The sequence below is a fragment of the Melanerpes formicivorus genome, unplaced genomic scaffold, assembly GCF_026170545.1.
Source record: "Melanerpes formicivorus ecotype bairdi unplaced genomic scaffold, bMelFor1.0.p_v2 SCAF_3, whole genome shotgun sequence".
NCBI classification, from domain to species: domain Eukaryota; kingdom Metazoa; phylum Chordata; class Aves; order Piciformes; family Picidae; genus Melanerpes; species Melanerpes formicivorus.
This window is the reverse complement of record NW_027142355.1, coordinates 7,375,774-7,390,826: the sequence shown is the minus strand read 5'-3', so window position 1 is coordinate 7,390,826 and position 15,053 is coordinate 7,375,774. Positions and strand designations below refer to the sequence as shown.

At 42.6% G+C, this 15,053-nt stretch overlaps 1 protein-coding gene across 2 annotated transcripts in view; it reads right to left on the bottom strand.

The window, feature by feature from the left end:
* Window positions 1-14,371, bottom strand: part of MAPK12 (mitogen-activated protein kinase 12) — a 30,880-nt gene extending 16,509 nt beyond the window's left edge. For both annotated transcript variants that reach the window (XM_068165759.1, XM_068165768.1), the window contains exons 1-4: window positions 14,256-14,371; window positions 13,329-13,458; window positions 7,688-7,746; window positions 6,131-6,242 (exon numbers count right to left, since the gene is read on the bottom strand). In XM_068165759.1, the coding sequence (XP_068021860.1) occupies window positions 6,131-6,242; window positions 7,688-7,746; window positions 13,329-13,458; window positions 14,256-14,371 (417 nt within the window). The remainder of the gene's footprint in view (window positions 1-6,130; window positions 6,243-7,687; window positions 7,747-13,328; window positions 13,459-14,255) is intronic.
* Between the last annotated feature and the right edge of the window lie 682 nt (window positions 14,372-15,053).

Here is a 15,053-nt window from a genome sequence, read left to right as displayed (position 1 = left end):
TTTTCTAGCTAGGTTTTCAACATTCAGATAATTAAACTAGCATTCTTCCCTTCCCCAACGATGGGAAAAACTAAATCAGTTTGAGTACTGCACAAAGGTTTTTTTCTAATCCTTCCCATACATAAAACCCTCATTTCCAATTAATGTTTGCATTGGTAGGTATATACATATATCAAAACAGATCCTTCTATTTTATACATCAGAAATGCTCTCCTGCAATAGTCTTTTCTGGTATGACACACAGTTTAGATTCATATGCTCCAGCAGCACTGAGTTTTAAGAGATCATGTAAGAGCAGAATGAAGGCTAGTCAAGCTCTTAGCATCTATGACTGTCACCAAATGCTTTCCACTGAGGTACACAGTTCCTCTCACCAGCTGAATGGTGCCCTAGAAGAGACTGTTTCCATTGTCAATAATAAAGGGAGCCTCTTGTAACTACTTCATAAGTATATCTTTTACAAGGAAACGCAGACAGTTGTCCTGAACTGAGGACGTGCTTTCCAAGAGTTGACTGGGACGTGCTCGTATTATTTACTTCAGGTGTATGGAACTGAACTGAAAGCCCCAAAGACCATACTACTAATGGCAGCCCATATTACTGAAACTGAGAAACCCAAGAACAGTAAAGGCTTTTGAAAAAGGCCTCAGAAAAGATGGATGAGATGTGAATCCAACCAGAATCACTTGGAGAGTTTTCACAGTCTCACAGTATACTAGAAGTGGGAAGGGACCTTGAGACATCATCGGGTCCAACTCCCCTGCCAAAGCAGGATCACTTATGGTAGTCTGCACAGGAATGCATCCAGGATGAATTAATTTTATTCCACCTAGAAGAATGGGACAATAACTGGGAAAAGTTACAAGTTCTCAGAGCTAGGAAATACCAACAGGGGCCAGTTATGACAGCATCGCAGAGATGTAAAGAACTGCACTTTGAAGGGTAACTGCCAGCCCACCACATCCCCAGCAACCACTGTCTTCTTTCTCAGCAACCACAAAGCTGTACAATTAACTGTGAAATTACAATAGTCCCTCTGTAAAGGGATCATCATAGTCCACCTGGTGAAGGGAAAGGAAAAAGAAAGCAAAGCTTCAAACAGGTCCAATGTACATTTCAGACTTAGTTTTCTGAACTTGAACAAAAGCCGTACAAGCTAAGCACAAATCTGGATTTATGGCACCAAGTTTTTAAAGCAGTGATTAAACAGAAATAAAACCTCTGACATTTACTTTTACTCTCTTGCATCTGACATGATACTCCAAATAAACTCTTGTAGGTTCTGCAAAGGAGTGGGGGAATAAAAAATTCACTTTCCTTAACCTTGTGCCTGCAACTTTATACTAATCTAGTCCAGATTGTGGTAGGGTTCTGCTGTTGCGTGGGTTCATTGCTGACTGCCATAAGAGTAAATGTAGGTCTTGGCTTTTGCAGTAGACCAGTTCCTGATGCGTATGACTTGCAGATTAGGCAAGGCTTAACACCACTCATAGGAAATACCAAAGTGCTTCACAGGACTTCCTGTGAAGGCACAAGGGCCTATGGGTGCAGGACTGTACCCCAGAATGTCAGCTGTAAAACTGTTACAGCAATCTAAGAACTACAAAATGCTGTTTCTGTCATGGGTGTGCACGAATTGAATCAGGAGGGAAGGAACCAGACACAGAAAGAGGAAGTCATCATTTGTATGTGGAGTCCAGAGAGGATGTATATGCACATCTTTCTTTTTAATATATGCCCAAGTAGTTAGACTCCCAACAAATGAAGAAAAAGATATCTTCTGCCAATAGTCAAGGACTGATCAAGGATATCACAATGACTGTTTGAATTCTAAATAATGCCAGTATCTTCTCGAAGCTTTCTGGTATTTCCAGAGCGGATGGTTAAAAGATTCTGTAGCCTATTTTTGCTGTATACAGTAAAGAAATAACTGGCACCCCCCAGGAATTTCTGCACCTAAGAATGTGGCACATAGAAACAGGAATTAAAAGGACTGCAACCTTCAGAGTTTTAGTGAAAATAATTCTCACCTGTGTGGTAGGAAAAGATGCATTTGCTGATGTTCTCACCCCACTGAAGGTTTTATGAGTGTTCACAGCACAAAAAACATGTCAACACTTTGGGGAGAACTCTTGTATTTTCTAAACACTCCTCTTAGTACAAAACTACTGAAATTACATGAAACAGCACTTATTCCTGGTGCTAACGTACATATCAGCTTTCCTGTAAACTGAAATACTGGTGGTGTGTTGCAATGTTTCTTTAACAGTAGCGGTAAACTTCCCTTTATTATCTCCTGGCAGGTAGCAGCACTGGAACTACACCAGTTTTCCTTCAGAAAACTTTTCATTTCAGTTCAATAACCTTATGAAATAGGATCCTATTCTTACCTATTCTCCTCATTATATTATCATCATAATATTGACACATTTTTCACTCAACAGAGCAAAAACATCTGAAGCAGAGCAGATATATCCTTCACAAAGTTATCACCACTTTGCCTCAACAATATCTCATTCAAGACCCAGTCAACATGAGCAAAGTGCCTGGAAGAACAGGAGCTCTGTGCATAATCCTAAAGAGTTTTTGGTAGCATGCATAAATCAGATTGCTTGGAATTTAGACAACTTCCTAGCGCATTCTTGTCTGTACAGGCAAACTCTACCCAAAATAAAAAGCTAATCAAAAGGGAATCAGAAAAGACTCAGGAGAAAGTATTCTAGGCAGCATGCAAAATGAAAATGAAGAGTGACTTGGCGAGGAAGGAAAAACTGAAGAGGAAATGAGTGAGAGGGGGAAGGGAAAGCAGGGAAGCAGAAATAATGATGAACATGAACAAAAGGCAGTAAACAGAAACAACAGGAGAGAAGTAGAGCAGTTAAATACTACCTCGAGTATGGCAAAAAAAAGCTTAAACAGTTGTTTGGAACAGACAGAGAAAATACTTCCTAAATGTCTTTCATGAAATAAGAAATAACAAAACTAATATTAGACTTCATTAACTTAGTAATGTCTAATTTTCTGCTGATAACTTTGAGGTAAGCAGAGTTGTGCCCTTCAAAAATGTGGTGGAAGAGACAAAATATTCACGTGAACACTTATAGATCTGACACACTTAGACCAGAGAGACCAATTTACTACAAATATCTCATCCCTGCTGGTTGCCTTGTACCTGTAATGAAAACTGCCCTGATTTGTATAAGATCCTGGTAATAGCTTACATCAAGAACTTCCTGCTCTTTCCCCCTGTGGTGGGCTGACCGTGGCTGACCATGGCTGACCACTTGGTGCTCACTGAGCTGCTCTCATTCCCTTTCCTTAGCAGGGCACGCAAGAGAAAATACAATGGAAAAGCTCATGGGTTGAGACAAGGACAACTACCAGTTACCATCATGGGCAAAACAGATTTGACTTGGGGAAGATTAACTTACTTTATTGTCAATTAGTAACAGAACAAGATAGTTTAAAACTAAAAGATAAAACTAAAACCACTCTCCCTTCCTTCCAGGTTCAACTTCACACTCGACTTCTCCAGTTTGTTCCCAGAGTGGTGTAGAGGGATGGGGAATGGCAACTGTGGTCAGTTCATTAAGCGTCATCTCTGGTGTTCCTTCCTCTTCACACTCTTTCCCTGCTCAGTTGTGGGAGCACAGGAGACAATCCTTCACAAACTGTTCCAGTGTGGATCCTTTCCATGGGACGTAGACCTTCATGAGCAGACTGCTTCTGTGTGGGTCCCCTGTGGGATGCAGGTCTTGCTAAAAAACCTGCCAGAAGCCCACTTCAGCACATTCTCTCCATGGGCTGCAGCCTCCTTCAGGGCACAACCATGGGCTTCAGCAAGAGGTCCTCCCCGGGCTACAGTGTGGATACCTGCTCTGATGTGGTCCTCCATGGGATATGCAGAAGAAACCTGCATCACCCTGGCTTTCTCCATGGGCTGCAAAAGAATCTCTCTTCCAGTGCCACTCTGTTGGTCTCTGTGACATAATCTAGGCCAATAGGATGTTTCTAGGTCACTTCACCAGAATTCAATTCATTATTCATCCTTTCCACTACATTCAACTCAAGCTAATTTTTTACAGTGCATATATTCTTTGCCTGTAACATTAGCCCAGATGATGTTTTTCATCTCTGGTGGATAGCATGCCTCTGTTGGAAATCTGTTTCTTAGAGAGTTGCCTGCAAAAAACCAGACAACTCCACTTATATGGTCCTTGACAAAACAGACTAACAGGAACTCAAAGTTCAACAAAATCCTGTGCCTGGGAAGGAATAATCCCATGCACTCATACAGGGTGGGCAGGTGACTGGCCTGGCAGAAAAGGACCTGGAAGTCCCAGTGAACAAGTTCAATGTGAGCAACATGCCTTTGTAGCAAAGACAACCAAAAATCTCCTGCATGAGGCAGAAGACTGCCAACAACTTGAGGGAGGTGATCCTTTCCCTCTTCTGAGCTCTGGTGAAACAGACCTGGAATGCTGTGTCGACCTTCTAGCTGGGCTTCCCAGTTAAAGAGGCACACTAAAGCAAACCTAGTGAAGCTCCATGAAGGTGATCATGGGACTGGAGCATCTGATAAAAAAGGAGAAACTGAAACAGCAAGGATTGCTTAGCTGTGCACAAGACTTAACAAAGGCAATACAGAAGACAGAACCAGATACTTCAAAGTATCTGCTCAGTTGAAGGACAAGAGGCAATGGGCAAACCCCAAAACATAGGAATTTACATTTAAATACAAGAAAATAATTTCACTGTAAGGGAGACAGAACCTTGGAACAGGTTGCCTAGAGAGGACATGGAGTCTCCATCCTTGGAAATGCTTAAAACCCAACTGCACAAGCTCCTGAGCAGCGTGCTTAGTTTGTCCCTGATTTGTGCATGAAGGTTCCAGAGGTCCATTTCAATCTCAGCAAGTCTGTTAGAATGCATTAAAAAATTATTTTCTTTCAGTGGACTCCCCTCTGACATCTTTTACAACTCTTCAAAACAGGTGCATAATAGTTTAGGCTTGTTAAGTGATTTATCTGTCCTCCTCTTAGCCACCTACCACTCAGATTTGTCACTAAAATTTCAGAGATTCTTTGATTTTACATACATGTTAAGCAAAGGACACTTTCCAGTTTCACAGAAAACATTCAGACATCTGGGTCAGAAAGATATTTGGATATAGAAACCCCAATGATTTACCTAAATTTAGCAATGAGTTTTAGAATGCTGTAGAACTGCCCTTTTAACACACAGGGACCAAAGTGGCACTTGCTGTGGTGTTTGAACACTTAACAAAACCAGCATGGGCACTAGGATTTAACAGGGCTCATCATCCCTCTCAGGACCAGAAATTCACCCCACAATACCACACCTACAGGTTGTTAACTGTGTATGGCACATACATGTGTGTATTGATAGATATTACAGTACATATATGCTACAAATACAGGAATAGTATAAATACACATACTCACACAAACATCCACTCCCCCATCCCATATATGTATATATACAACTATATATCTCAATTCTCCTCAGAAGAGCACAGAAAGATACTACACTTACAGCAAGTTTGGTGCAGAGTGTCATAGCAACAGTGTGTCAGACCAGTATTGGTAAGCCACAGAAATATTTTCAATTGAGGAAACTGGAAGCTGATGATTGATATAGCTGAGGTGTCAAGTCAAGGTGACTTGAACAGTCAAGTCAACAATGGTTTCATCCTGTCTCTATGCCAGATAGACACAGCAAGAGGTATATGGCCCAGAAGCACCACAAGAAACTACTGGGGAAGAAGGAGACTAAAAATCACAACAGGGAAATTTTAGTGTACTCAAATAAGAAACCCAAGGCAATACTGGATCAATGTACTATATAGATCATCAATCACTATCTTTTCTTTATCCTTGAAAAAAGCCATTGACAAAACCACCATGCAAACAAACAAACAAACACACACCCCACAACCCCTCAGATAACATTTATCATCACAAAACAGCTGCTATGCAGAATGTCATTAGTTTTACTATACAAGGCATGATAAATTTTATCCTGCTATGTCAATTTTTCATAACCCTCCATAATAGTTTACTAGGAAAAAAAAGATTGTGAAATTAAAATAATAGTAAAATTAGTAAACCTTCAATCCTTTCAACATCTGATACACCAGGAACTGGATTCGGTCTTCAGTTAGTTTCTCATGCTTCATTATCTTACTCAAGTCTGTTCCCATAAACGGCATGACAAGGTAGCTTAAAAACAAACCAAATCAAACAAACAAATAAAAGGAATGAAAAAAGAATAACCTAAATTTGTCAAAGAAATTGAAACATAAATGTATGTCATCATTCAGTGACAATAATAAATTACAGATCATTCCATTTACCAAAAATTTCCATCATCATCCCCCTGCCCTCCAAGTTTTTTATCTATTTTGATTGTCATGAAGAGGTACACTCATTATGGAAAATTGCTGGTTATCAGAAGAGTGCAGATTCTGAACCAACTAAAAAGAGTATGACCAAGAGCCATGTGATACTTCAGAGACCCATAGAGAAAACTAAGGCAATTATGCAATGCTGCGTATCTCACCATTGCAACCACTGTGATGAATTAGCGGAGACCAACTGCCTAGATTCAAATAGACAAGGTCACACATAGCACAAATAAAGATGATCAAGTTAGGAGGCTAAATAACTTCCATTAATTTTCATCTGGGGTCTTTGATCTTAGTACCGGTAAAGGACATCCGTCAGCAATAGAAAGCTTGAGAATGTCAAGTTGGTACTTCAAGGCTAATCTTCACTTAAGATCAAAAACCGTTCTGTTGAATATAAAGTGCAATGGGGTGCTGACTTAGTCCCTGGGAATTACAGGTAATATTTGTAACATTTCATAGGTACTAAACATTTTCCCCTATGACTTTAGGGGATCAGGACTCAGGCTCCCAGTCCCAGCATTTACAAATTTGCTATCTTCTGGATACAAAAGATGAGCAATTTTATTCTGCAGCTATATAAGGACAGAGCAAGTATGGAGAAGAAAATAACATTTCTTATCTCTCCCCCACTACGACACAAAAAATGTTTGCTATCAATAGACAAGTGAGTTAGAAAATATTTTAATGTCTTTGTTGATGCTCCCGACTGTTGAAAACACATTAAGTTCTTTTCCAACTCAGACTTATTTAATTAATTTTCCAAAAGGTCATGAACATTCGGAATGAGTCATTCAGAAAGCAGTCAGGGAGTACAACAGACCACAACCCAGATAACCACTAAAAAAAATTCAGCAGCATCGAGTTTTGAATTAATCTTTAAATTAGGATGGATCGCACCAGAGATGTCTCATGTAGCAGCCATCATTTTCAGCCTACTTCTTTGGGTTAAGAATCATCCTGTCATTTGGGCAACCTGGGCCTTAGAGGAAGGAATCAGTGCTTAAAAGGTGTATTAAGGAATCTGCCAAACTGCCGTTTACCACAGGTTGAAACAAGTACACTCTTTATAAGACAGGTAACTGGTTCTAACATCAATCTGAAAACCTCAGCCTACGAATTTTGAAGCTGCACATAAAAGTTACATTAAGATCACACTCAGAAAACAATAGGAAATCCAGGAAGCAACAATTTTAATAACTGTCCCTCCTACAAAAGTATTGATGCCCTGCTCCCAAACACAAACAATTCAGAACTTACAAATCATTAAACTTCTCCAGAGTTACATCTGGTGTGAACACATCCAATATTCCAATGACCTAAAAAGAAGAGTGGGGAAAGAAAAAACATTATTAATACTGATGTAACATTAAAAAAACCTAACCTGCCTAAGCAGTGAAAAAATACAATCAAAAACATTACTATAGTGAGACGTCAGATGCAGGCATAAAGAATACCTACAGGCAGTGCCTAGTAACACCAGGATTTGTTATGTGTAAATTTTATAACACTGTGGGTTGTTTGACACTGATTTACAAAACAAACCCAACCCACAAAACCACCACAACAAAATAAAGAAACAAACAAACCAGTCCTAACTTGAATAAATAGTTCAGAGGCCAACAGTTTTATTTAAGACGAGAGCACCTTGTAACTGAAATGTTGAACACACACTAAATGCAATTATTTTTTTAATGACAGTTTTATATAAGATTTTCCTTTTCTATGTGGAAGCAGAGAAAGGGACAAGAGAGGAATTAGGAAGACACATGTGACAACAATGGAGCTCTACAGGCATTTCCTAAGGTAGCAAGTGTGCACATACATAACAGAGCATACACAGCCAGAAAAGTTGCGTGCTCTCCAAGTATTTCTGTATTAAAAACAAGGAAGATGATGTTTTAACAGTAAACTTTTTCAGTATTCACTTATTTCACTATTAAGCCACACTTTTTCATAAGTCCTGCTTGTTCTCCTTAAGGTAATTTTTCCATGCCTTCATTTCCCTAAGCAAGAAATGGATTGTTTATGCCCTGCAGTGCCATCTGTCCAGTTGATGTCGGGGTGATAAAAGTCGCCCACGAAGACCAGGGCTTGTGAACGAGCAGCGACTCCTCTCTGTCTACAAAGGGCTTCACCCACTTGGTCTTCTCGGTTAGTTGATCTGTAGCAGATCCCCACTGTAACGTCCCCTACCCTTCCTTTCATCCTGACCCATAGGCACTTAGTCTTCTCTTCATCGCTCACCAGGTGGAGCTCTATGGTCACTGACGCAGAGGTCAACCCCCTCCTGTCTCCCTGCCTGTCCTTCCCGAAGAGGTCGTACCTTTCTGGCCCAACACGCCAATCGTAGGTTTCATTCCACCATGTCTCTATGATACCCATCAGATCATAGCACTGCAGCTCCTCCTGTTTATTGCCCATGATGCGTGCACTCACATCAAAGCATTTGACCTGGGCCCCTATATATATATACACACACACACACACACATACATATTTATTTTACTTCTGTGGTAATGTTGCAAACTCATGGAGACAAGCTTACCATTGCTCCAAAACCTCTGCAGTGAAGAACACCAAGACCAACACTCAGCTCTCATTGCAGAGAATTTTAAATTACAAACCAGAAGGCTCCTTTGGTATGTCAAAAGTTTTACAATACTTCTTTTCTTGGTTTACAAAGCAAGCTTTCTAAAACTCCTGAAATCCACTTTAGTGTCCAAAAATGGAAAGAGATACTAATAGTTAATCAATTTAAAAATAAAAACAAGAGACCCATTTCCTTTTCCTCTGTGATCTTTATTTAATAGCTGTGCTTTGGGATGATTTTCCTGTGCTGGAACAGAGTCATGAGTATTTCCATTTAGGTCACAGCTTTCTGCAGATATGTAAGGCACAAGGAGGTACAGGATAAAATAAATCCTGAGCAAGATACAATTCCAGCTGCTTCTTCAGGAAAAGGAAAAGAACTGGACAAAGTGTAGGAAACTCCCTCCTCCATAGTATTATGGAAAATCCTGTGTCTAAGACACTCTCAATTAAATACAGTATTGTAAAGAATAAAGAATTTTTTTTTTTTTTTTTTAATCTTATGGTACTTAAAGATAGTGTCCCAGCACAAAAAGTAAGCCAGTGTAAAACAATTACATGAATGATCTATTTTTCGTATGTGGCCTATAGGAAATGCAACACATGTACCTATGACATGGAAATATGCTATAGTTCTATTTTTAGTGTTAATTCACCACACTAACTGATACTAACAGAGATGGAAACACAGCCAAGGAACAAACCCAGTGCACTCTGTGATGGCAATGAAAAACACCTATGGCAGCCAGCAGCAGCACAGGGCCACATTTTCTTTCCCCATTAACTATGTCAGAAGGCAATTTCTTAAATGAATTAGTCCACAAAGGATGCACCTTCTTTCCTACCACCCATCTGACTGAAAACCAACTGTGATGTCTAGATTCTCCAATGAAGTACCTTCTTTGCAAGTCTCTCTCATCTTCCTGAAAAGCAAAATCACCTATCTACAGATCTAACTTCTTTCCCCCACAGGTAGGGTTTTTTTTCAGTATACTTACTGTGTTGACAGTCTCTCTTCCTTGTGAAGCCAGTAGCAGGTAAATGGCAGTGTCTCCAGCCTTTCCTAGTCCCACAACCCACTCCCCTTCTCCCAAGACATTTATACTGACCACTCTGACCAATTTTAATACTGCCAACAAATAAATAATAGCTTTGCACTGGTAAGGTGATTTCTGTCCTTCCCTTCTCAGCTGCCTCCTTTTCCAAACATTATTCCAGCAGTAGAGCACAACAGCAAGTTGCCTCTCTTCTCTACTCTCCTCTGCACTTTCATATCTTAGATTACTTTTATTCAAGGACTATTCCACTGAATTTTTGTAAAGGAAAGTTTCTGATGTAAACAGCACATAAGTGAAAGTGTATAAATTAATTAGTAATGTAGGTTATGTCTTCTATACAATAAGTGCTGCTTTCTTTTGCAGATGTTACGCATGAAAACACAGCTTTGGCACTTGGGCTACAAATGCAAGTACATTTTTTAAGAGAGATCTCTGCTGGGGTGCACTGAACTACATGTTACAGTGCATTAAATTTTCTGCAGAACTAGCTTCAACTTCATGTTCTTGCACTATTCCACATCACAGGACACCTGCATCCTCTTACCACACTAAGTAGTCTCCATCTTTTAAAAATGTTAACTATCCACACACAAGGCTTGCACCTCAGTCACCTTTCTTCCTCACTGATTACCGTTCCATGACACCAGGGATGCCTGCTGATGGAATGACAGCTTCTTTCCTTTTCTCCTGCCAATCTGCACATCAGCAAGCACCAGCTGCACACATGAGCACTATCACACTCTTTCTTTCAAAGGACTCATTACACAACATTGGACAAAACCAAATCCTGCAGAGAAACACATCTTCATCTCTGGACTGGATGGCAATCCAAAGAGAAGATCTGGGTTTCAGTGCTGTTTTCATTTACTAGACTAAGCTAGTAAATCTACATTATTAGTACCCAAGGCTGGGGCATGAAAAAATGGCTGTCAGCTAAAGCTCAGCCTAGGTAAAGTGCCAACTGGCACATTTGTGAAAATAAGCAGAAGTGACTATTTATTGGCTTTTGAGTACCAAACCAAGTTATTCTGGTGTCCTACTAGTTCAGAGCAATGAATGAGAGCATAATAGAGTACCTTTAAACAAACATTGCAGTTGCCTCTTACATACAGAGTTTCCAGGAAGAGAAAACATCTGTAGAATATTAACCAACCCAAGAAACATTTAATAGGCATTTGTCAAAATTTTTATGCCAGAAATGGGTTCAGAATTTAAGTTAGTAGAACTACTTTAGAATTCCTGTGAGTGCTTATATGTAGGTATACAAATATGTACAAGATACACAAATGTGCCACACTTTGATAAAACTCTCACTATGTTCTGACACAAGATATTAGCAGGAGCCACTGTCACACACCACGTCCTCTATGTATTTAGATTATCAACATCCAGCACAAAGATAACAGCAGCACTGTTATTTTATTGTGGTCTCTGAGACATTTACTTCAGTTTTATTAATTTTTAATAGCAGCTGTGTTTATAGTACAGCCAGAAAGAGAGGTAACTGCTATTTTATAGAAGTATACTGTGAGGCGTGAGGCTGGGATGGTGGGTGGAGATTAACTTGATGGGCTCATGGCAGACCTGTGGAATAATGACCTTCTGCCTCTACAGTGCCTACAAATCCCTGCAGAATCATTTAATCAGTCATTGTTCTCTAACAAGTAGATGCCTTAGCATGCAGTAAAACTTTTCCTGAAGAGGTAGACCAGCTGCTTCTTTCTGTGGCCCAAACTGTTTCCCAAGACTGTAAATTATTCCCTTCCTTCACCTATACTGATTTGTAACTCTTACAGATTGTGCTCATGTTGCCCAGTGAGCATTTTCTTTAGACTCTTTAATTATCATATGAGGGGTTCCAGAGTATTATCCTGAAGGGCATCACCACATTATAACCTTCAGGAGTGGAAAATGCTACCCAACAGATTATTCTGGGAAACGGAAGAAAAATAATCCCAAATTCTTGACACAGTTGGGACCTTGGCAATTGCATGAGCTGCTCTGCTCCCAAATGTTCAGTGAAGAAAATGCTGAGAACGTTAAAGCCCATGCATGACACACAAGTTCCCTGCAAATGTTAACTCTTTAACACATACAGCAGTGGCTATGAAGCAGTTACTTAAATGGAATCCTCAAGTCAAATGATCAAATGTAGTAAAAGATTCAGATTAAAATGTTAACAAGCACACTGTTTCTTATGACTACCAAAAAAGTCTGTTTTTTTCTGGACAGTCAGGACATTCCACAGATTATCCTTAAAAACAAACCTAAAGCTAGCACTCACAATGTTAATATTAGAATGTTAAATGGCAATGATTGGCTCTTGTTATTACCAGTTTCTCTTGTCCTCACTTTCAATCCCTTAGCCTTCAAGGAAAGCTATGTCAATGGAGCTATGCTCTACTCTTCCACATCATTAATGTTTTAAACTACAATCTTAGCCATCTTTTTAACAACTTCCCCCAAATTCTCTCTTCCCCTGGTGGCCCCAGCTTCCTCATTGAAAACCACTACCATCATTCCCCAAGACTACCCTAGGACAATTCTAACCTGGAGTCCATGCTTCAATTCCACAATAATTGTTTTCACACAAATCCTTCCTCCTCTACTTTTTACTTAAGCCATTAAGCACTATTGGGACTAATAACACTTTTCTTCTACAGCTGCTCTTTCACACGATGGAGGAATCTTTGCAGAGCTCTCTATCCTATTCTCTGTATCCTACTAAAATAAATTATTTAGTCACCCATGACCTTTCTTGTTTCACGTTAGTACGAGACCAAAACCCTCAAATGCTTCATGAATGATAAAAAAGGAAAACCTTACCCCCTCCCCAAAGATATGCATGTGTGCCATAGCCATCTTCATGGAGGAAGAGCAATGCTGGTATTTGAGACTCACAGGCACAGACCCATGCTCTATGCCCTCCGGCACCTCACAGACACAGTGACAGAGACTGTAATTTCTGTTCCTTAATCTGTCTCACTAGCTCTGAACACAAATTCCACTGTGGTCCTAACCTTCCCCACCCAACTTTTCCAACAAGGAAATGAAGTGTTTCCCACAAGATATTCTAGTTTGTACAAACCAATGTTTGTGGACAGACAAAAGACAGAAACACAGGTCTTAGGCTCCTGAACTCCATGCAGCCACACATCTGCCTTGTTCAACTATATATAATTTTCTCTTGGTTTTTAGGGTGTGCAAGCTGTACCCTTGGGGGCAGAAAATCTGCTAATGACCCAACTCACATTTTCATGCTTCATATGCTTCAGCAGGCGTAGCTCTCTGTAGGCTCGTTTGGCAAAGAGTTCAGACTGAAACGGGCGGTACAATTTCTTAATGGCCACTTTGGTACCACTTCTTCCATCGATGGCTGAGCTTTAAGGGAAAAGGGAGAGCTGGTGAGGGAGTCCTGAAGCGAGAGGCAAAGCCCACCAAGCATGGCTGCATCCTGCCCTGTGCTGCCCAGACTTCAACCTACGGCCTGCCAAGTGCCAAGTGAGGAGGCCACCTTCCCAAAAGTACCTTGTCTGCAGCATCCCACATCTAGTTCCATTCGTTTAATAGGCTTCCAGGCCCTGGGATGAAAAGTGGCTAATTTTCAAAAGCTTTAAAAAGAGGAACATCTGGCTAGGAAGGAGGAAAAAAAAAAAAAAAAAAAAGGAAAGAAAGAAGCAGACTTCCCCCAAAATCCCAACCCCCACCACCGACACAACCCAAACTAGGCGTCACGTCCCAAGGGCCAGCACCTCGGGTTCCGACGACGCTGCCATTCCGGGGACCGCACCCCGCGAGCCGGGCCCGGGCGCCGCAGGCAGGGCTCCTTGGGCAGGGCTGGGGCGGCGCCCCGGGCTCCGCTTGCTCCAGGGACGAAAACATGCGTGGGACGGGTATGAACGCTGTCCGCCTGCCGGCTGCGCCGCGAAGGGCCGGGCTTCCCCGGCGGCACACCCCGCCCCCGGCACCCGGCCAGGTGGGCAGCGGGGCCACCCGCCTCAGCTCCCGCAGGACCCAGCACCACCGGGCGAAGCCAGGCCGGGCCAGGCACAACAACCGGAAAAAGTTGGCAAGGAACACGGAGAGCGAGACCCGGGCGGGACAGTGTCCCCCCAGTCCGGAACAGGGGCCACCGTAGCGCCCCACCGCCCCCTCCCGGGGCGCCTCGCACGGCTCACCAGACGGCTCCGTAGGCACCGGACCCCACTGGCTGCAGATCCCGGTAGCGGTCCCGCACTTCCCAAAGGGTCTTGGTGATCTCCTGCCGGTAGAAGCCGTTCTTGGGGGAGGACATGGCGCTGCGACCCCCCGCCAGCAACCACCGACAAAGAGCCCGAGCAGGGGGGAGCGGGAGCAGCCACCACCACCGAGCAGGTTTGCGGCGAGGGGCCGGGCTTGGGCGAGCGGCGCCTCCCGCTCCACGCACACCCCCGCCCGCCCCACGCCTCCTCTGGCGGGGCCGGGGCCGGGCACGCCCGCCCCTCCGTGCTCGGGTTTCTGGGGCTGCGCCCCGTGGTAGTGGCAACTGGCGAGCCGCAGGGTGTCCCGGCGGTTCCTCGCGGCAGCGAACTACCCAGCCCGCCTGTGCCCGGCTGTACCGCGGGGCAGTGAGCTGCACGGCGCCTGTACCCGGCGATGGAGGAGCGTGAGCGGGCAGGGGAACAGGTGCCGAGGCTCTCATTGCCCGCACACGTGCTTGCCACGGAACCCAAAGCAAACTGTCTCCCTCCCACCACTTATCCTTTGTGTACGCGCCGTTTTGTGGCTTGCCACTCGGGTTTGTTTCGTGGTTGTGTTTTGGGAGTAGAAGAGGGAGCTTTCAAATGACCATTTCACGAAGACCTACAGCTGGGGGCTTCCCAGTGCATCTCGGAGTTAGACCTCAGGTTTCAACGGTATTTCATATATTTCGACAGAAACCAGCACACGCTTGATTCAGTGGCTCAGGGCAAGCGTCCGATGTGTGGTTGGTGCGA